A 23,197-nucleotide genomic window follows, 5' to 3' on the forward strand; every position below is an offset into this window, starting at 1 on the left:
AGCAACCCACCCATTATATGATCATCATCCAAACACATAATAAAAATTAATTTGGTAAAAAAAAAATGTCTAAAAGATTTATAAATTTTACATAATTTTATCTTTAATGGATAGAAATAATTTTTACAAATTCAAAAATATTTTTTTGACATTTATTTTCGTCAAATTAGTTTATATTTTATCAAATTGACAACTTTGCTCTTGAAATTGAGCAATGATATCTTCAATTGTCCTTATTTGGAACAAGATTTAAAATTCAGGGTTAAATGTGTCACAATTGAAAAGTCAGAGACTAAAGTAATACAAAATTCAAACTATATGGACCGTTAATATAATTCACCCTTTTATTCAAATGAACTTAATGTAACTATATCAAAATTATAAGATTACTATATTATCTTTAAACCTTAAGATAGGCCAGTGTAATATACATTTTTTATTTGTAAAAACAAATGCATAGAATCAATCATGTTTGTTCCAGAAGATAGGATTTTGGGGATAGAAGAATAAGCAATATGGCTGCACATACATATTCCTTTAGCGATATAAAATTAGTGGATGATAATACATATACGTTGTTTTAAAAATTAGATCATACTAGCCACTATTTTGATCTTTGACTAACTCTCAGAATCTTCACTTCTAAAAAAATTTAGGTATTTTGTGAAAATTGCTTTTAATGTTGTTGGACGGTCCAAAAACACAACTTTATTAACACGTAATTTTTGCCGATATATATGAATTCGCCAAAAAAAAAAAAAAAATTGTTTTTGTACATTCCTTGGTATAGTAATAAAGTATGAAATTCCATTTGCCAAGCTCAACACTTGAAATGGAGTCGTGAGATCCCTTTTCCCTATCTCTATCCCCCTTCCCCTCTCTTGACCAAAAGAAATGTCCGAGATTGAACTTTAATCTTAAAATCATTACCAAGATTCTGGCTAATCGCTTGAAAGAAGTTTTAGGAAAGATTGTTTCACCTTATCAATCGGCGTTTGTTCCCGGTCGTATGATCCAAGACAATATACTGGTCGCCCATGAAGCCTTTCACTATCTGAAACTGCTCAAGCGGGGCCGCCAATCGGCCATGGCTACGAAGCTCGACTTTAACAAAGCTTATGATCGGGTTCAATGGGATTTTCTTGAAGCGGTTCTGCGTAAGATGGGCTTTCATGATATCTGGGTTAACTGGGTGATGCAATGTATTACAACAGTTACTTTCGCTGTGGTTGTTAATGGGGCTGTGCGAACAACCTTTATACCTTCTAGGGGCATTCGACAAGGGGACCCTCTCTCTCCTTATCTATTCTTACTGGTGATTGAGGTACTATCCAAACTACTTCAAAAAAGTTTGGCAGCAGGTAGGTTCTCAGGCATTAAGATCAGTCAAGGGTGCCCAGTGCTTTCACATCTCTTCTTTGCCGATGATGCTCATTTATTTTTCAAAGCGAATGTGGCTCACTGTCATAAAATCCTCTGAGTTTTGGCTATGTACGGCCAAGCTTCGGGCCAACAACTTAACTTCGATAAATCAGGCCTTCAGTTTTCCACTAACACCAGTGAAGGATGTAAACAGCAAATTTCTGATCTTCTGCGCATTGCCCTTGCTAATCTGGGATCCAGATATTTGGGTCTGCCAACTTTCTGGGGGAGATCCTATAGCGATCCCGGTTTTCCTTTTCGTGCTTAACTGTCATCTGGATTCGATTTCGTAAGGGTGTTATTGTCTTATCCTCTTTCTATCCCTTTCTCTTTGTGTTCGAGCTTGGGGTTGTGTTGGGCAAGTTGGGAATAAGTTGGTTGCGTTTTAAAACGTAAAGTCTTTGCCTAGTTTTTGGTCTTTCTGCTCGAGCGGAGATTTTGACGCTCGAGCGGGACTCTGTTGTTGCTTGTCCGCTCGAGCGGGGGTGTTGGCGCTCGAGCGGGGAAATCACCCATCCAGTATTTCGTCTGCAGTGGTATACGCTCGAGCAGGGGATTGGACGCTCGAGCGGGAGTATGTGTCTGGCGCTCGAGCGGGGACTTTGACGCTCGAGCGGGCATCATGTCTGTAAAAGTTCTGGGAGCGTGCATCCGCCGCTCGAGCGGGGGATTGGACGCTCGAGCGGGGATCTGTGAGTGACGCTCGAGCGGGGATGTTGCCGCTCGAGCGGGGCGACTTTTATATAAAGCCGAGATCCGACCTTTTTGTTCACTTTTCAACATCTTTTCTCTCTCTTACTTTTCCAAAAAGGTATTTTGAGAGCTCCTCTCACTAAAACCCTAACTTCTCTCTTAGGATTGATCTAGTAGGAGTTGTTTTCTCACCTTGGGCCTTTACAAAAGTTATGTTGATCGTTGAGGACTATCTTTTAATCTGAAAATTTCGAGATTTGGAGCATTTCCGTTTCTTCATCTTCTTCGTTGCGTCCCATCATTCGAGGTAGGGATATCCTACTCCTCTTTATGAGCTTTGTCTTTGAATTTTAGCATTTTGATATGTTGGGGGTTGTTGGGTAATTTTGAGAAAGTTTGGGCCTTTGTGTAATTTTACAAGAGTTGGGGTTTTAAATATATAAACCTATATGCATGTTAGGCATAGAGAAATGAGATTAATGTTGGGACATTGATGGAAATGGAACCTTAGGGTTGTTTGTGAATTATGGTAATTTGCCCTAATTGGTTTAATTAATTAATGCATATAATTAATTGAAGAAAGCGAGGAATTGAATTGAGAATGTTGAAATTGGGAATGTATCGGATTAAAGAGTGTAGACGAATCTTTTATCGCTCATCTAGTTGTAATGTTGATATATTATCCAGTTGTGCATTTATTTCCTGCTTAGAAATAATTAATTTGGGCTACCGGTGGAGGGTAGTGATGATTGTTGTAGACAATGCATGTTGATTAGGCAAACTAAAACTAATCATTTGGTTATGTCATAGAGTATGATGGTTGATAGAATACATTAACTTTATGTATTGAGTGATTGTGTATATGACCAATGTGTTTATATACATTATGTGTAGACGGTTGATAGAATACATTAACTTTATGTATTGATCGATGTGTATATGATTCTGTGTTTATATGCATTGCTTGTGTAGAGGAGAAGATGGGGGATGTACTCCGCGGTTTAGGGGAAGATGGGGGATGTACCTCTAAACCGGATAGGATTGGGAGGAGATGGGGGATGAACTCCGTAGACACAGCTCATATGTTTGTCTAGAGAAGTGAAGATACATCTCATATGCTTATCTTTGTGAAGTATAGATATAGCTCATATGCTTGTCTAGTGAAGTGTAGATATAGCTCATATGCTTATCTGTTGTAGTGTAGATATAGCTCATATGCTTATCTGTTATAGTGTTGATACAGCTCATATGCTTATCTGTTGAAATATTGATATATCTCATATGCTTATCTGTGGTAATATTGATATAGCTCACATGCTTATCTGTTGTAGTAGTGATATAGCTCACAAGCTTATCTATTGAAAAGTTTGTTGATTTGATATAGCACTAAAATGTATATCATCATCGTTTGTGAAGTATGGAAGTAGTTTATGTATTATTGATTCAACACCAAAATGTGTATCCACCGTAAATTTTGAAAATGTTCTAGTGATGAACTATAATCTCATCAAAAGGTTTTGGCCAGAGTACTGAGCCCTGTTTTCAAACCCAAAGTTGAACAAGAAATGAAAAGTGAATTGTAACGTAGACTTGGTTGTCATGGAATTGAAATAAGATGTAAATGGAAGTGTAAGTATCGACCATCTATCAGTTGCTAATCTTCTAGGCATTGTTTATAGTTGGTTTAGTATATCTCTGCTAGGCTGTGGCTCACCCTATATGGGAACATCATTTCAGGTACAGGTAGCATGCGACCTCCAAGGACATAGCTTGGGAGGCTAGAGGCGGACAGACTTTTGTTCTCTTATCTCCTTTTGATGTATTACATGTAAATTCAAGCCAAGGGCTTAATGTGTAACCGAGTCAATACTCTCTTTTATAACCAAGTGTTAACTTGGAAAGCTGTAAGCCCGTAGGGCATTTACCTTTGTTGTTAACGTGTAATGCTTTTGTAATGAAGTACTCTGATGAATTGAGGAAATGTGGATCTTTTGTATATAAATGTTTGTTTTTATTGAGGGCGTTACAACTTGGTATCAGAGCGTACCGGGTTCGAATACTTTGGGTACGTGGGAAGTGATTAGGATCACAATGGGTTTGTCTCGCTTGATAGAGACTTAGATGTAGTGTCATATGCTATGTGCTTAATTGATAACATGCTTATGTGACTATGTGGGTATGGGATTTAGTTTCTAGGATGTTGATTGGATCCTTGGGTTTCTGGGAGTCCTGTTGGAAAGGCACTTGATCAATGCTGTTTCTAACCGGAACTCTAGTAACGCCTCGGGACTATCATTATCCCAAAATGAAATTCATAAGTGCTTATGTGTTTATGTGCTTATGTGGAGTGAATTACAGTTGTCCATGTGTTAGAACGTGAGTGTTTAGCTTCGGCACAGGTATGAGTGTGCTAACGCGTCTCTGTTACTTTACTAGGATGCCTAGGCGAGGAAGTTGCGATTTCCCTCCTTCCGCTCGGGAAGAGCTGCGGAAACAGTTTGTGGAATTACGCCAAGGTACTACACCTTTGGTGCGGTTCGAAAGATGGTTTGCTAACCTGTCGAGGTTTGCTCCAGAATTGGTAGAGACGGAGGACTTGCGTTGTTACGAGTTTGAGAGTAAGCTGCGTGACGACATCCGTGTAAGGATAGCGGGGTCTTGGCATAAAAGATATAATGTGCTTGTTGAGGCAGCTGCCCATGTGGAGATTGCGGTGCTAGCAATGGGGCAGGGTGGGGAAGGAGCCATCTCGGCAACTCCCGTGACTCAGGGTGTTGGTAGGCCTTTTAAGAGGCAGAGGGGTTCAAACCCGCAATAGGGAGGTCGGGCTAGAACTACCCTTCTAGTGTCGGATTTGGGTTTGAAAGAAGGTAAACAGAGGGGTGTCATTTGTTTCAAATGTGGTCTACTGGGCCACAAGGTTTCGGGTTGCCCACAGAGGAAGGGGGCAGGGTTAGCAGTTCAACCAGTGGTTGTACCACCAGGATCATCTAACCAGCCGGGTTTTGGGCCGATCAACCGCTCAGTGGGGAGGCAGTTGTTGGGGTCTTCATCAGCCCAGATTCTGAACCAGTCTCGTGCTCAGGCACCGCCTACTTGTTGGATGTGTAATCAGCCGGGTCATATTCGACGTTTCTGTACTCAGCCGGGGGCTTCTTTAGGGGTTTTGCAACCTAGCCAGGCTCAGTTTCATTCGACTGGGCAGGAACAGTATCGTTTTGGGGGACTAGCACACTACAACAAATTTGGGATTTAAAGACGAAACAAATTTGTCCCAAAATATATATTTTTCGTCACCCGTTTTGTCGCCAAAGCCTCGTCGCTAAAGGGTCGTAGAGACGAAAAAACAATTTCGTCATTGAAAATGATAAATTTGTGACGAATTTTTTTGTCTCCAATACGCTCTGTTGGGAACATACTTGTAAGTAATTAGCGACAAAATATTTTGTCATTAAAGGAAGAAATTAGAGACAAAAGTATTTTGTCATAAATATAAGAAATAGAGACGAAATAATTTTGTTACGCTTAATATAAACGAAGACGAAATTTTTTTGTCAAAGAAGCTACCAATAGAGATAAAAACAAATTCATCATTAAAAATGATAAATTTGTGATCAATTTTTTTGTCTCTAATACACTCTGTTGGAAACATACTTGTAAGTAATTAGCGACAAAATATTTTGTCATTAAAGGAAGAAATTAGAGACAAAAATATTTTGTCATAAATATAAGAAATAGAGACGAAATAATTTTGTCACGTTTAATATAAACGAAGACAAAAAAATTTTGTCAAAGAAGCTACCAATAGAGACAAAAACAAATTCATCATTAAAAATGATAAATTTGTGACGAATTTTTTTGTCTCAAATACACTCTGTTGGGAACATACTTGTAAGTAATTAACGACAAAATATTTTGTCATTAAAGGAGAAATTAGAGACACAATTATTGTCATAAATATAAGAAATGTAGACAAAATAATTTTGTCACGTTTAATACAAACGAAGACGAAATTTTTTTGTCAAAGAAGCTACCAATAGAGACAAAAACAAATTCATCATTAAAAATGATAAAATAATGTCAAAAAAAATTCGTCACACATTGAGGATAATAGTGACAAAATGTGACAATATTTTTTGTCACGACAAATGCATTTAATGACGAAATAAAAAATTCATGACAAAATTATTCATCCACCTAAGCGAAATAAGAGACAAAAGAACCTTCTTTAGGGATGGGAAATTTTGTCAATAATTTCATAATATTTTTTTCCATATTATATACCTATTTTATCAAAATCTAAATTTTAGTTCAACAAATATAACCCTGTTCATGTTGAAATCTGTTGAATATAACAATTCCATCACAACTTAACCTAACCTGTTATCAACACATTTACGAATTAACAAAATGAAAATATCCATTCATCATCACAAATAATTTCATCCTAATACAATAAAATAGTGAAATATCCACAAAATATCCAAAAGTTATAACTTGCTCAATTTTACCAAAAATCCAACAATAACTAGTGCAACTCCACAAAGTATGTGTATCCTTATCAAACAAAAATGAACATTCAAGCAAATTAGATCATTGTTGCACGTCAAAAATGCCACCCCAATCCAATCTGCAAAAAAATTAATTAAAAGCTTTAGTAATTAATTAATTATACAAAAGATTAAAAACATTAGTAACTCATCAATTTACAATTAGATCAATTATACAATTTACCCCTCTAACAGACTTTTTTTTCAAGATTATGAGAACAAAAAATTAATTTTAAGGCTAATTCACAAATGGTGCATCCCATTAATGTGCCGTAAGTTCATAAAACTTATATTGGTCCATTTAATTCTTAAAGTGCAAGGATACGTACCAGTTTTTCTACTCTAACAGGGATTGACCTAGAACCACACCTGTGTTTTGTATACATCCTTTCTCTGTTCGCGATGTTACCCTTTGATTGCTCCTATAAGAAAGAATGACCAATATAATAATGAAATGTATCATTAGTAAGACAAATATGTTAGCTTTTGATTGTTCCTGTAAGGAAGAATGAACCAATATAACAATGAAATGTATCACTAGTAAAACAAATTTAATGCTTGATAATAAAGAATTGCATTGTTCATATCTATCCTTTTCCTATATATCATTTCAACTTAAAAGATGTTTCAAATTATTCACTAGTTTCATTCAATTCTTTGAAATATAGATTAGAGGACTTGTTGAGATTTCATTATAAGATGATTTTTCTGGGTGAAAAAAGAAAAACGAGTAATTTACACCGTTCATAATTATGGGGCATATAAGCATGGGCAAGATAGATTGTGAAAAAATCCATTTACATTTCACAAGATATGGAACAATTACTGATACCAAACTCATATCCCTTTCTTTCTTCCACAACTATATCAAATCTAAAGTTCTGTCTTAATACCCTGTATTAGTTACTCAACTAGTTACTTACCATTATCATGAAACTTCAGACCAAACTCAAGAACAAACAGAAAATACAATCATAGAAACTGAAATCTTAGTTCTTTATTCTATGATGTGAAAGATGCATTTTAAGGAATCATAAATTAATCTCCTATTATGTGAGCCTTCCAATCCATGTTTAATAGTTTTCCTTTCTCACTTTGCCACTTATTTGGTTTTTATTATGGTTCACTTACATGCTTAGAGGATAAGGAAAAAAGAACACATGGAATTTCATAGCAAATTGATTGTGTTCTTTCTAGTTTTTTTGAAATCTCTCCCTATTCTAATCAAATTTTATCTAAGTTACAAGCAAAAGAATATGAAGTTGCTACAATTCATCCAAATTAATAGCTCTCTGTTGATCTTCTACCTCAATGCTTTCTGAGAGGCCTCATCACAAAATATACACAAAAGTAAAATGACACTACTACAAAAACATATAAAAATCACACTTTTTTTGTGTGATGTATGTTATTTAATCACACCTTTTAGTTTTGTTAAAGTGTGATTTTTGGGAGTGTGATTAAAAGGGGTCATTTTTAATCACATATTTTAAGTGTGATTAATAACATTTAGATCACACCTTTTAAGTATGATTAAAAATATTTAGATCACATATTTTAAGTGTGATTAAAAATATTTAGATCATAACTTTTAAGTGTGATTAAAAATATTTAGATCACACATTTTAAGTGTGATTAATAACATTTAGATCACACCTTTTAAGTGTGATTAAAAATATTTAGATCGCATCTTTTAAGTGTGATTAATAATATTTAGATCACACATTTTAAGTGAGATTAATAACATTTAGATCACACATTTTAAGTGTGATTAAAAATATTTAGATCACATCTTTTACAGATTTTAAGTGTGATTAATATTTAATAAAACATGTGATTAATAATCAGATAAGATCACAAGTTATATGTATTTGAAGAATGTAATGCGCACTATATACTATATTTTGAATCACAACCATATATTGAATGGAATAACGTCATATATTTCATAAATGAAAGTTAAATGTTTAAAACTATATACGAAAGAATTAATAAAAAGTTTTTAACTGTGCTTACATATATTAAAAAATAAAAAAACTTGAAAAAATGAAATTGTTGAATTCTTTGACCATATTTTGCATTTCTCCAAGAAATTTCTGACTTGAAAAATAAAAAACACAAATTAATTCAGAAACCACTAGAAGCATATGAATAAACTTAATATTTTTTGTAGAGATTGTTCTTGTGTTACAAAAGACAAAATCGAACATTTTCTCATCACACTGACTCGTCATCTACTGCATCAATAGAAAATGAATAACAACTTTGATTATTATTAGTATAAAATGTTTGGATTACCATATATAAATATGACATATACATAGAATCAATAAATCCAAAATGAAATCTTCAATGTATGAGCAGATATTTTAAAGTCATAAAACCAAATATACATAGAATCAACAAATCTAAAATGAAATCTTGAAGTGATTATATATTCCTTACCAACTAAAGAAATTGTTGATTAGCAATTTAAATAACGGAAGTTATATCATACTTACATTGGATTTCAACTCATATTCTTTAGTACGAAATTAATCCATTCAACTCGCACTTCATCAAGTTCGGTTTCCGTATAAGTCTTTTTTCCATTGAATTGCAAGAGGTTATTTACAAACAATTAGATAATATGAAGAAGATGTACAAGTATCATGAATATAATAGTAATAAAAGTATAGAATTTATCTCACATTTTGTTTTCCAGCTGTTTTATTGTCACTCTGATCAGAGTAGGGGACATACTGCTGAGTTTGGTGATCATAAGAATACCAAACCCCATTGTTACCATCATAATATAATCCTGCACATTTATAAAAAAAAAATAAAAATAATAATAATAATAATATAATCCTGCAAAACACAAGAATAAATAAATAAATAAAACATTGATCTTCATCAGAAACTAGACCAAATTCTATTTGGTCTACTCCACTAGCACTAGTACCCGTCCAGTTCATTAGCAGCAAAATAAAGCATGCTTGCATAAAAATAGAATACATATTATCATAGATATGCTTCACCTGATCATGGCATTAAAAATAAAAAAAAAATATTAATACTTTATGTTACATATTTGTTTACCACTAACCCAATTTTAACTAACAAACCATGCCTTCATTGATTAGTATTGTTTTGAATTTTCAGAGTATAAAACAGAATATGAAGATATACGAATATTTCACAAGTTTTCTCACAATTATAAAACAACAAGAAGATGTTGAAATCAAAACAATAATGACATTTTCTATCTGAGAAGTTGCGAATGTCAATATAAAATATCATCATTTCACTCTGTTTATGACAATATCATGGAGTTGGGGGGGTTTAAGGCTTCTTGTGGCCATGACTCCATATGTTCATGAGAAATGACATCTTTGAATGAACCGACAATAAATACACAAGAAGAAATTGGTAGGAGTAAATATTTTTTATAAAACAAAATATTAATTATTTTCAAGAAATATTCCTCATGAAAACTTTTGTATATCTCCACAAATTAACCCTCTGTAAACCTCAAAATTTGGAAGAAAGATCCCCCATTAGTATATTGGATAGGTTTGTTAGCAGCACCGAACAAATATTGCTCTCAAAGTTGTACAATTCTATTGAGTGATGTCTCTCCTCTCATCTCTCTGAATAGTGTAGAAATATCGGGGCTCTGCTCAAAATTTCAAATATAAAAAACCTTGTAATAATTACTAAAATTATATTTTCTTAAAATAATCCATACTGAAAACCATCAACAAATGCAGAGCAATCCAAGCCAACCATAAACTCCAAAATAGAAATGCTGTCACAATGTAATGGTCAGTTGACAGCAGAAATCCAAACCAGAGGCCCTTTAAAAATTGAACGCCACCACAAGACCAATGATTAATGAAACTAATTATTTGATGCACACTGAATAAGATTGTTAAAGATTTAGGATGCCACACTAGTGCACCAGTCCAATTGCATGAGAAACACATATCAGAGCTTTCACTTATAGAACACAACATTGATATCACGGGGTCTATGGCTCACATGATACAACACTTGCAACATTTGCCTATATTATGCATAAATATAAAATCAAGACAGCTTTAATAGTAACAATGAGGAAAACAACAACTAAAATGTAGCTTCCAAATAAATAAATACCTGTATTTCCATCATAATAGAATCCAGAAGAAGCATCATAATAATAGCCAGATGCTTCATCCCAAACAAAGCCAGATTGTAATGAATAAGCATCCTTTGGACCTGCAACCTCTCCACCACTTGGCTTCTGCCCACCAGAGGGCTGCTTATTGTCTGGATTATACTCCTTTGGTGCCCATCCAACAGCATCATACTACAAGGATTGAAAGGAGGGAATGTATTTATTCAATCAGGTTCGTCAACAATATAGACTAATTGCATCTAACCAATACAAGAAAATAAGAAGAGATCAGCCAGGTAGAATGTGTGCATGTGTGCATACACGTGTGAGTGTCGTTGGAAGCAATCGTGAGCATTCAAAGTGTTTGCTTCCTGAGTTACCATTGCAATGAATCCTCTCCTTAAATTACATAACACTAAAAACAGCTTCAGGTCAGCAAAAGGACCACAGTGGTTTTCTAGATAGCAGGGATAAAGAATGGGATGAATAAACTATGAAAAATCCAAGAACAAGCACAAAGTGTGTCCTGCAACGTATATGATGCTACGTAGGGGCAGAGCCAGGATTTCTCCATAGGAAGTCATACGGCAGATCTCGCCGAGCTGTTAATGGATCGGCATGAATTTTATTTGATTAAATCATTATTGAATATTACTTAATAGAGGCCAATTGAACCAATAAAATTATAAGAGATTAATCTCAATTAAACATTATTTGTATAGTTTTTATAGTTGAAGGGATCAAAATGTATGAATTTATAGATAAGCGGTAAGGTGATATTTGCTAATAGTTGAGGGGATCTTAATGTTAGGATGATCATATTTTTTTTTTTTACCACAATTTGTTTATCACCTTAGCCATTCATGCTTAATACTAACATAGAATTGATACATAAGATGGTAAACAAAACATTGTAAGAAAATATGCCTATCATAATATTATTGTAAATGTTTGAGACCACTATATGAGTTACTAAATTTTGAAAGCCAACTCTAATACAATGTAGACTTCACAAATTTTTTGGGAGTGCTACATTGAATTTGGTGGGCTATCATGTAATATGAAAAATAAAATAAAAATTAGAAATAGCATACATATGTAGAAATGAAAATTTTCAGAACCTTGAAGGGGCCACAAACCCCCCTCCCTCCCTCCGCCCTTGGTGCTACACATCATAAGATCAAGTTAACTAGCACTAGAGAGCAGAAAAGAGCAGGTTGCAACATGATGGCAGTGTATATACATATAACGAAGAAGTGAACATCCAAAATTGCCACACTAACATATTTAGTATAGAATAGACCATTATACATTTATAATAAAAATGAAACAATACATGCCTACCTGTTGAGCAAATGCCTGCCTCAATTGCGGCAGCAGCAAGACTGCTTGACTGAGAAGATCCTGATGGCCCTGATCCCAGTCCAAGAATGCTTTTTGCATATGGTACTCGCAGAATCTGTCCGTTCTTTTCTAGAGTTGCCCCGTTTGTTGCTCCAAGAGCTTTGGTAGCATCCTCAACTTGGAGAACAAGAAAACACATAAAAACCATAGTTTGAGCATGAATATCAATATGTTTCAACAAACAATAACATGATAAAAAAATATTTATATTTACAAAAACCTAACTTTTATTAAGAGTGGAAAAAAATACGACAAAAATAAAAAGCACAAAGACTGAGATGACCACAATGCCTTTATAATTGCAGTTTGCATCTTACATAGTTTTTAAAGTGAGCCCCGTTGCAACTCATAAATCAGCTAAGCAGTCCCATTTGTCTAATCAAAATCAAATCAGCGTGACAAAATCAAGTGACATTTTGAGAGCAAAAATGAAATATCATATAGTCTTTATGCTGGGTCATTGTGGTAGACTTGGTAACTAATATCTGAAACTCTAGAAATGGGAATTCCTTAATTTACCACAAGCCCATTACATGGTTATCGAGAAAAATACGTATAAATTATGCTCCTCAACAGTTCTCATTCATTGACACAATTCTACGTTAATAATTCATCAATCTAATTTGATTAGTGAACGTAATGTGTAATCTTTCTTGGTCTCCCTTTTCTTTTTAAATTTCAAAAGATCACGTCTAAATTTATCACTTTTCCCTTCTTATTTCCTTTCCATCCATAAATCCCTACTCAAATCCAATATCCAAACACCATAGTTAGAAGATCAAGTCCACCCACAAATTGGAAACTACAACTAACACCAATAACTTGTTTATTGGAGTTATCGGTGTCACACACACAGAGAGAGAGAGAGAGAGAGAGAGAGAGAGAGAGAAGGAAAGCATTGTGATGTGTTGTTATCAAGATAGACATGATGTAAAAGATACAAAAAAATAAAAAATAAAAAATAAAAAATAAATAAAAAAGCACCAGAAGACTACTTAAGCTGCAGCACTGGTTGAATGAAAATTAATTGAAGGTGAGATGCTCTTCCATGTCCCAATACCTATATAGTAGCTTTGTGAAATTAAATTCAATAATCAAACCTCCAAGTTTTGCAATCAGAATCAACAATAGTAACCCACCAGCCACTTCGCTATACTTTAAATCAATTTTTCTTAGAAAAAGGTAGATGCAATGTTGATTACAAATTCACAACTGCAATGAAATGCAAAATTTTGTTTGACTTAAAAACTTCCAACCTTTGAGAAATGATTGTCACTAGCAGAGGTTCTAATGGGCTTGTTCAGAAACAAATGAACCAGCTTCAAATGATGAAAAACAGAGAACCAACTTCAAAAAACAAAGAACCAGCTTCAAATGAACCCACTACAATCCCTACCATTTCATCAACCCTAGACCACATCTTCCACACATACAGATACAAATACAATATCAATATACAAAATTCTGAATCAACATATAGTATAAAAAATAAAAAATAAAAATTCCGACTCTGATTTACAAAACCCAAATACAATATCAACATTCCCACCCAAAACCCTCATTCCAAATGAAACACTATATTTATATAATTCCAGTAATAATAATCATAATCATATACAAATATATCTTATGAATGACATACGAAAGGAGCATAAAAAAAAGAAAGAGAACAGAACTCACCAAAAGTTTCAAGATTCAACAGAGATGAAGACTTGAGTGAGCAACAATGGGGATTTTGGAGCTGCAAATAGAATTAGGGAAAATGAATCAAGAACAGAGGCAAAACAGAATTGGAAAAGGAAGAGTCTGGTATATGTTTGGAACTTCTAGATCTTTTTTGGAAGAAGGCGTGTCTGCTGGAGTAGTGGAAGAGGAAAAGGCAACAATTTTGGGATATATTTTTGAATAAAAAAATATATTAATATATATATATATATATATATAATCACATTTATATATTTTTTTTATATATAATGACACTTAATTAAAAAGTGACATAAAAAATAAATATATCACATGTTAATTTAAAAGTGTGGTTAAAAATGTATATATATAATCACACTTAATTGAAAAGTGTGATAAAAAATATATATATATATATATAATCACACTTAATGGAAAAGTGATATAAAAAATAAATATATCACGTGTTAATTAAAAAGTGTGATTAAAAAATGTATATCTATAATCACACTTAACTGAAAAGTGTGATAAAAAATAAATATTATCACACTCAATCAAATCAAGTGTGATTAACATATCAATCTAATTTTTTTTATCACACTTCTAATAAAAGTGAGATATTTTCATGTATCAAAGTGTGATCTTTATCTATTTTTGTAATAGTGTGAGTCAAAAGTTCCGGACAAGTTTAACTTTGCGATCATCCAATAAACATGTTTGCTGGTGGCCCAACATAATCGACTTGTGTTCAGCTTCAGATTTAAGATTATGTATCATCAAGCTTCGGGAAATTATACATCAAACACGAGAGACACTTTAAAGAACCATCCTGCTACCTCCCTCCCTCTATAATCCTATAAATAAAAAATAAGTAGAAAAGAAAAGCACACTTATCTTTTTCTTTTCTTTTTTTCCCTTGAAATGAGTAGCAAAGTTTACAAGGGCAGTAGGAAGGGCAAAATTACTCAGCTTCTGTAAGAACATTTACCAGCTCTCCCAGCTACTCCCTGCAGTAAAATCAATTGTTCCTCCTCATGAGAAAAAAAAAAAAAAAAAAAGACAAACTAGATAGGAGTGTTGTGAGTTGCAAAATACCAGACAAATTTAATCACAACATTGTCAAAATAGCCAACACAAGAAAATCACCAGCTTATTGGGGGTGAGAATTTTGAATGCGGAAAGTTTTGGAGAATAAGGCGTAAGAAATTTGCATGATAATTATATCCAATAAATAACAGTAGATTACTCAATAGATTAATAAATATGAAATTCTTTCTCTTCATGGACATTGATGAGTTTTAAATCCTTCTCCACTTGGATATTTACAAATAATACGAGATACTGCACCCAGTCTACTGGGTGAGACCACTAGCTCAATTCTAATTCAACTAGGACTCCAACCATCACAAGTCCAGTTAGGCTAAAACACATGTACTAAGAAAAGAGAAAACAACGATGATTATCATTTTCTTTTAATTTCTTTTTCGTGGAACTTTCCAAGAAAGGAACAGTGAAGACATTTGACAAAACATCATTAAGATAGTCCTAACATATTCAATATATTTGCTAATGGATTGGAAATCATGAATTCAACTATTTAATGGTATGTTTTTCATTTTTTCAGTTTAATGTTATTGGTTTATAATTTGAAGAAGTACGTATTTTCACACATAATAGTTCTTAGAACCTTAGAAATATTGAAAAGTTCTGAAACCCTTTTAATAGTGCTCTTAAAGTCGGGTCTAATACATGCAATATAATGCTATTGAACTCCTAGGATTGATAAGAGCACTCTTAACTTGTCCAATTTTAAATTAGGATCCATACTGTCCCAATTTTAGTTAAAATCATGGCGACGTTAAATTTTTAATAGCAACAATTATAATGATAAGTACATAAACAAGTAAGAATGAAAGTACAATGCAGGCATGAATTGTGATATGAAACACACCAAATCAACTATTATCAATTATTTGGAATACAAAAATTATATCAATCATCATCCAGACCAAAACGAAGGCAAATGATTGATTATGAAAAAACTAAGAAAAAGAAAAAGATATGGTACTAATTGTGATACTGATCCAATTAAGTGAGAGCACTTTTCTTTTCACTTTCTTTTTGTAGAAACTTTACTTACCTTTGACCTTGTTTGAGTTCTCAATTACAACTTGAGGGATGTGTGATTTTTTCCAGTAATCCCCGCCTTGTTCTTCTCAATCTAACTTCATAATCAATTTCTTACAGATATCAAAAAGTCTAAACATTTGAAGGTTGGTTAGATGTTTGATACCGGAGGGGACCTCCTCTACCAATTCACTATTTGTGATAACTAGAGTTTGAAGGTGGGGCATTGCTCCCTCCTCCACTCTCGCCATCTCAAAATTATCTATTAATTTACATGTTTTTTGGGCACATGTATATTATCAAACATTTTTTTTTTGTTTTTAGTTTTGATTTTGTAGTTTCATAATTACATTTAATATTTGAGAACTTAAATATGTTTATAAAATGTGTTAAAATTTACAATCTACCAACCTGAACTGCCAAAATACTTGAACCAACCTGTGAATTTTGAGGTTTTGTGGGTTGGCAATGGGTTAAGAATTTGACAATTGGTTGAGATTTATTCTCTCAAACTGCCCTATAACAAGAAGACACGTAATTTTTTTTTTTTTTTAGGACAGAAGACAAGTAATTACTTTGTGTAAAATATAAAAAATAAAAGTTGGAGAAACTAATTATATGATCCAATAGGCTTGAAAAGACAAAGCACATATAATAGACCAGACTAATAGGCAGATTTTTGCCTAAGTGGGTTGGGGGTTGGGTGGGGTGGGGTGGGGTGGGGTGGGCCATCAAATGATGGTGTACACTCATCAAATTTGTGGCCAAGGAGATCTAAGTGACAATGATGCCTACCTTTCCCACCTGGGAATCACATGGGCCTGCATTTTATCTACACCCTCTCCAAATGCAGGTTATTGTGGTTCTCTTCTCTCCACTTTCAATCTTCAAAATTATCACTTGAAAATGACAATTTAACCCTAACCCAGAAAACAACACCAATATATTTCAAACCTGTAGCAAGACAGCTATAGTGCTGCAAGAATTATATAACAAGAACCCTGTCCTGTAGTAATTTTCTGGATCTTCTCTTTTCTATCGACAACCAAAAAAAAAAAGAAAGAAAAAGAAAATTTCTGAAGCCCATTCAGGTGATAGTCAACAAACATGGAAATAAAAATTAGAATTAAGTTAAATAAACAAATTAATGCTAACAACAAGCACCCAATTGAGCAAACCATAATAAGAGTAAAACCTGATCTTTTAAGTTTAAATAGTTGATGGTATATCACACAGAAAAGACACTAACATCTATGAAATGAAACCCAATCCACTGAAATTTAGCAAAGAAATACATATTTGAGGAAAATTAATCAATACAGAACATGCCCAATTTCAAAAAGAAACCAATAATAAGAAAAGAATCCAAACTGATAGGTTGATTAACAAGAAACCCAAGAAAGAAATAAATTAATCATAGAATAGAAAATTACACATGAAGGTTTTGAGATTAGAATGGACCTCGAGAAGGAAAGTACTGAGACATCGGAGAGTACATTCTCTTAGGGCTTGGTCTTGAAGTTCGATGATGACTTGAGGAATTGCCATAGCTCTCTTCGACATCCAGCGCACTTTGTGCTTCTTTCGTCCACTTTTTTGAACTTTAGCAATTGAAAAATCTGTGATAATCAAAGAACACGTCACGGTAATGAATCAATAAGAATTGAGAGAAAGAGAGAGAGAGAGAGAGAGAGAGAGAGAGAGAGAGAGAGAGATCTTGGAGTTGTAAAGGAGGTGGAGAGTTCGTTCCTCCCATGGCTTGTCTTGAAGGCTGTCGTAAATGTCTTCATCATCTGAAACAAATAGAGACGAAAAGAGAGAGAGAGAGAGAGAGAGAGAGAGAGAGAGAGAGAGAGAGAGAGATGTAAGAAGAGATTAGGGATTTTGAGATTGGGGATTTTGGTTCAAGAGATTGGGAATTTCGGGTTTGGATGGAAAAGAGGGGGGGGAGAGATTAGGGATTTTTGAGATTGGGGATTTTGGATTTGGGTTGGGGGGAACCCGAGCGGGAATGGAAAAGGAAGGGGGGAGAATGGAAATTTTTTTGATTTTTTTTTTTTCATTACAAATGAATATTTAAATAATAAAACGATTCTTTTTTTTTTTTTTGCAACGGAGAATGTCATTGCTATAAAAAAATTATTTTTTATTAAAATAATTTTTTTATAGTTAATGAATTTTTGTTTTTGTTTTTTCATTTAGTAAGGTTGAAAATTTATTTGTTTCATATTTATTTTAATGATTACAAAATTATTATTATTTTTTTATTTGGTAGAAGTAGGGATAATATTTTTCATTAAAATAAAGTTAATTTTTTGTGGCCAATGAAAAATATATTTTTATGACCCTTTTTTTTTTTTGTTAAGTGATGGTGAAAGAGATAAGTGGTGAAGTTGTGGTAGTGGTAGAGGAGATAGAATAATGGTGGTAGAGAGTGAGCAAGGTGAACACAATGGGGGAGAGAGACAAATAGACAACAGACACATAGAGAGAAAGAGAGAGAGAGAGAGAAGAGCGAGAGACAGACACAGAGAGAGAAAGAGATTGAGAAGAGTGATAAGTGAGAGAGAGACAAAGAGAGAAAGAGATATAGAGAGAGAGAGACAGGGAGACAGAGAGAGAAAGAGATAGAAAGAGAGACATATAGAAAAATAGAGAGAAACAAGATATGAGCGAGAGATAGACAGAGAGAGAGAAATAGACCAAAAAGAGATGATCGAGAGAAAGACATAGAAAAAGAGAGACGAAGAGAGAAGAAAGATGGGCGAGAGAGACAGAGAGAGAGAGAAATAGAGAGAAGATAAATGAGCGAGAGAGAAGAGAGATAGAGAGATGAGAGAGATAAATAGAAGAGAGATGAGCGAGAGACAGAGAGAAAAAGAAAAAGACAGAGACAAAGACTGATAGACAGAGAAGAGTGATAAGTGAGAGAGAGAAGAGAGGTAATATTTTGTGGTAGAGGAGAGGAAGCGGCAGTAGTGGTGAAGGTGTTGGATAAGAGACGATGGTGGTGGTGGTGATGGCGAAGGAGATTAGTGGTGAAGTTATGGTAGTGGTAGAGTAGATGGAGTGGCGGTGGTGAAAGACAGGTAATGGTAGTAGTAGTAGTGGCAATAGTGGTAGTGGTGGTAGTGGAGTGGTGGCGATGGTAGTAGTAATGGTAGTCGTAGAGGTGAAATGGCGACCGTGGTAGTAGTGGTGGTAGTGAAATGGCGTTTGCAGTAGTGGTGAAGGTGGTAGAGGAGATGAGTGGTGAGAGAAAGAGATAAGTGAGAGACACAGAGAGAGAGAGAGAGAGAGAGAGAGAGAGAGAGAGAGAAAAGAGATAGAGAGAAGAGAGATGGATGAGAGACACAGAGAAAAAGAGAGAGACAGACAGACAGAGAAGAGTGATGAGTGAGAGAGAGAAAGAGAAGAGTAACAGAGACACAGAGAGAAAGAGAGAGACGGACAGACAAAGAAGAGTGATGAGTGAACCGCAACCTCTGATTTTTTTTTAATATATAAATTATGTTTTTTAAGATTTTTTTGTAAAAATAATTTAACAATCTTATCACTAACCATAGCGCATGAGAGAAGTTGAAAAGGGTATTGCAGTAACTATACACAGATTATATCTATAATTATTTGTATGAGGGGATTTTAAATACTGATATGGGATTTTGACCAAATCAATAAATGCAAGCATGTGGAAAGACATGTGGATTGAAAAAAGTTAATAAATGCTGATCAAGGGATTTTGACCAAATTAATAAATGTTGATTTCTTTTTAAATAAAAAATTTAGAAAATTCAGATTTGGATATTGAAGCTCCCACAGGCCTTGGGGTTAAAAACCTCCTTTTGCTTAATATATAGTATATATATATGTATATATATATATATTTAATAAGAATTTATATTTGTTTTAGATATTTTTTTAATATACTAATTATTTTTTAAATTTTTTTTATAAAAATAATTTAACAATCCCATCACTAGCCATAGTATATGCGAGAAGTTGAAAAGGGTATAGGAGTAGGTATGAGAAAAGTCAAAAAGTGGGTTGGGAGAAGTCAATAAATGCTGAGTTCTTTTTTTTTTTTTTAAATCAAAAATTTTTAAAATTAAGATTGGGATATTAGAGCTCCCATAAGGTTTGTAAATTTAAAACCCCATTTTCCTTATATAATAATGAGCAATACTAGGTATCATGAATTTTTTTTTATGAAAATGATCATGAAAGATTTATGACTCTTGGATTACACTTAAAATAAAGCACCACACACTAATCAAGGTAATCCAAGGGTCATAATTCTTTTATGATCATTTTCATGAAAGTTTTTTCATGATCCTTAGCTTTTCTCTATAATATATAGATAGATAGATATAAATATGGCACATAACGTTTATATGACACAAGGACCAAAGTATCGGGACAACTGCTGCAATTTGCCCTCATCCAAATTAAAGGGATTTAAAAAGTAAAAAAAAAAAGAAAAAAAAATTATAATATTAAAAAATGTTCACCAAAAAAATATAGATTAAAAATCAAAAATTAATTATTGAAAACTGCATACTAAACAAGGTAATTTTTTTTATTAATTTTGAAAATTAAAAAATTATTATTAATTTTTCCTCTGTTTTTTTTTTCTCACAAAAAAAAAAAAGCTACATTAATTTTCTTTTTTTTTTTTTTTTTGTGGAAAGGGGTTTTGACTTGCGATTTTTCTAAAATGTGTGTTCTAGATGGAAATGGTAGAATTGGTTTAGACAATGAGAAAAAGTGCTTATGCAAGGGGCACCTTCACTATGAGAAAGAATAGTCGGTTTTGCATAGGGTGCCTTCTTGGATAATAGCTTTCAATACTGACATGCATGAAGGGCTTAAGTGTGAGACATATGAGAGGGGCTTTAGTGCGAAAATAAAAGAAATGGTTTACAGAGTGTCTTCTAGCTTCACGACTTCAATACTTGTGAGAGAGGAGTAGGCTCAAGTGCGAGAGAGAAATGAGGGTTTGTAGGAAGTGTCTTCTTGGGTCATGACTTGAATGTCCGTGCACATGAAAATGAGTGATAAGGGTCAGAGTGTGTCTCTTGGGGTGACGGTTTCAGTGCTCCAAAACACAAAACCATAGCATTTTAATAAAGAGAAATAATTAGTGATAAAATATTTTTGTCTCCTTAAATACAAGAACAGAGAATTTATTATTGGTGACGAAATATTTTTGTCTTCCACAACATAACCTTATGAGACGAAAAATATATTCATCACGCAATCAATCAGAATTTATTAGTGACGAAATATTTTCATCTCCCACAACTTATTCTTCAAAGATAAAAATATATTTGTCGCCCATTTAATAGAAAGATGAAACGACATCGTTTGCATGATGGAGTGTTTATTGGTGATGAAATATTTTTGTCTTTCATAACTTATCATTCCCAGACAAAAATATATTTGTCGCCTAATAAATGGAAATATGCAACGACATTGTTTAATAGGTAGGGAATTTATTGGTGACAAATTACGTTCGTCGCAAAAAATATATATATTTTGTGACAAAAATGTTCATCTCCAATGAGCTAAAATAATTCGAGCCAATGCAAATGAAATTGGCACCTGAATTTTGCAGACGAAATTCTTTTTCGTCGCCTATACGTTTGAGAAAAATTAAAACAAACGACAAAATCAATATTTTGTCATCTTTGGGTTAAATTTAAGACAAAAAAAATTTCGTCACCAAATTTTGTCACAATAATAGCCTAGATTTCTTGTATTTTGTTTCCTTGTTTAATTATTATTATTATTATTATTATTATTATTTTCTTTTTGTGGAGAAGGGTTTATTGTGAGAAAGAATAGTAGCTTTGCACAAAATGTCTTCTTGGATAATAATGTTTGCATGCACAAATGGCTTAAATGTGAGAGAGAATAGAGGAACTTCAGTGCAAAATAGAAGAGATGGTTTATAAAGATTGTTTTCTCGAGTCACAACTTCAATACTTGTAAGAGAGCAGACTCAAGTGTGCGAGAGAAATGAGGATTTGTAGAGGGTGTCTTTTCGGGTCACGACTTTAGTATTTGTGTGTGTGTGAAAGTAAGTGATTAAGGAAGAGTGTCTCTTAGTTTCTGACGGCATTTTAATAAAGAGAAATAATTAGTGACAAAATATTTTTGTTTCAAACTCATATGTTCATTGCCTAATCAACAAAAATACAAAAACAACGTTGTGTGGGGATGAAGAATTTATTGGTGATGAAATATTTTCGTCTCCTTCAACTTAACGTTATGAGACGAAAATATATTCGTCGCACAATCAATCAAAATGCAACACGACACATGGAGAATTTATTAGTGACGAAATATTTTTGTCTCCCAAAACATATCCTTCCGAGACAAAAATATATTTGTCGCCTAATTAACAGAAAGATAAAACGAGCATGAAGGGTTTATTGGTGACAAAATATTTTCGTCTCCCATAACTTATCCTTCACAGACAAAAAATATATTTGTCACCAAATAAATAAGAAAATGAAACGACATCGTCTAATAAGTTTGGAATTTGTTGGTGACGAATTCCTTTTGTCGCAAAATACTTTAAATTTTGTGACAAAAATGTTCGTCTCCAATGAGCTAAAATAATTGGCGCCAACAAGAAAAAAAATTGGCGCCTCTTTTTTTTCTGACGAATTTATTTTTTCGTCTCCTATAGTTTTGAGAACAATTAAAAGAAACGACAAAAGTAATATTTGGTCAAGTTTGGGTTATGTTCTAAAACGAAAATAAATTTTATCACCAAATTTTAAAAATTAATTATTGAAAACTCCATACTAAACAAGGTAATGTTTTCTATTAATTTTGAAAATTAGAAATTTTTTATTATTTGTTTCACTGTATTTTTTCTCACAAAAAAAATAGCTACATTAATTATCTTTTTCTTTTTCTTTTTTTGTGGAGAGAGGTTTTGACCTTCGATTTTTCTGAAATGAGTGTTCTAGACGGAAAGGATAGAGTTGGTTCCGACAATGAGAAAAAGTGCTTGCGTGCAAGAGGGGCCTTCACTGTGAGAAAGAATAGTGGGTTTGCATAGGGTACCTTCTTGGATAATAGCTTCGATGCTAGCATGCACGAAGGGCTTAAGTGTGAGACAGAAGAGAGGGGCTTTAGCGCGAAATAGAAAAAATGGTTTACAGAG

General features: G+C 33.4%; 2 protein-coding genes across 5 annotated transcripts; one reads left to right on the forward strand and one right to left on the reverse strand.

Annotated features, from left to right (window-relative positions):
* The first annotated feature begins 1,087 nt into the window (after positions 1-1,087).
* Positions 1,088-1,480, forward strand: LOC145795752 (putative mitochondrial protein AtMg01250). The gene has a single exon (XM_082880633.1). The coding sequence runs from the start codon at positions 1,088-1,090 to the stop codon at positions 1,478-1,480; it is 393 nt and encodes a 130-aa protein (XP_082736759.1).
* A 5,037-nt stretch (positions 1,481-6,517) lies between these two features.
* Positions 6,518-13,597, reverse strand: LOC114305005 (SUPPRESSOR OF ABI3-5-like). 4 transcript variants are annotated; one of them, XR_014335236.1, is made up of 6 exons: positions 12,151-13,597; positions 10,806-10,998; positions 9,356-9,465; positions 9,167-9,246; positions 6,995-7,087; positions 6,518-6,745 (listed from the first exon to the last, which is right to left on the reverse strand). XR_014335236.1 is itself a non-coding variant. In XM_082877798.1 (5 exons), the coding sequence occupies exons 1-5, from the start codon at positions 12,247-12,249 to the stop codon at positions 6,709-6,711; spliced, it is 492 nt and encodes a 163-aa protein (XP_082733924.1). In that variant the 5' UTR covers positions 12,250-12,349; the 3' UTR covers positions 6,518-6,708. The 4 variants fall into 4 exon arrangements, 2 of the variants coding, with proteins under 2 accessions (XP_082733924.1, XP_082733923.1); XR_014335237.1 differs by having other exon boundaries at positions 7,035-7,087; positions 12,151-12,349; XM_082877798.1 differs by lacking the exon at positions 9,167-9,246 and having other exon boundaries at positions 7,035-7,087; positions 12,151-12,349.
* Positions 13,598-23,197: the final 9,600 nt, after the last annotated feature.

Source organism: Camellia sinensis, chromosome 7, assembly GCF_055761805.1.
Source record: "Camellia sinensis isolate YWXY chromosome 7, ASM5576180v1, whole genome shotgun sequence".
NCBI classification, from domain to species: Eukaryota; Viridiplantae; Streptophyta; class Magnoliopsida; order Ericales; family Theaceae; genus Camellia; species Camellia sinensis.

Bases quoted from the DNA above. Each gene is read 5' to 3' on its own strand.
- LOC114305005 (XM_082877797.1), bottom strand. From the start codon at position 12,249: ATGCAAAAAGCATTCTTGGACTGGGATCAGGGCCATCAGGATCTTCTC. The intron at 10,999-12,150 runs GTAGGCATGTAT...CAATCCTTGTAG, and splicing joins GGCAGGCATTTGCTCAACAG to TATGATGCTGTTGGATGGGC. The intron at 6,746-6,994 runs GTACGTATCCTT...ATTTTTTTGCAG, and splicing joins CTGTTAGAGTAGAAAAACTG to ATTGGATTGGGGTGGCATTT.
- LOC145795752 (XM_082880633.1), top strand. From the start codon at position 1,088: ATGGCTACGAAGCTCGACTTTAACAAAGCTTATGATCGGGTTCAATGG.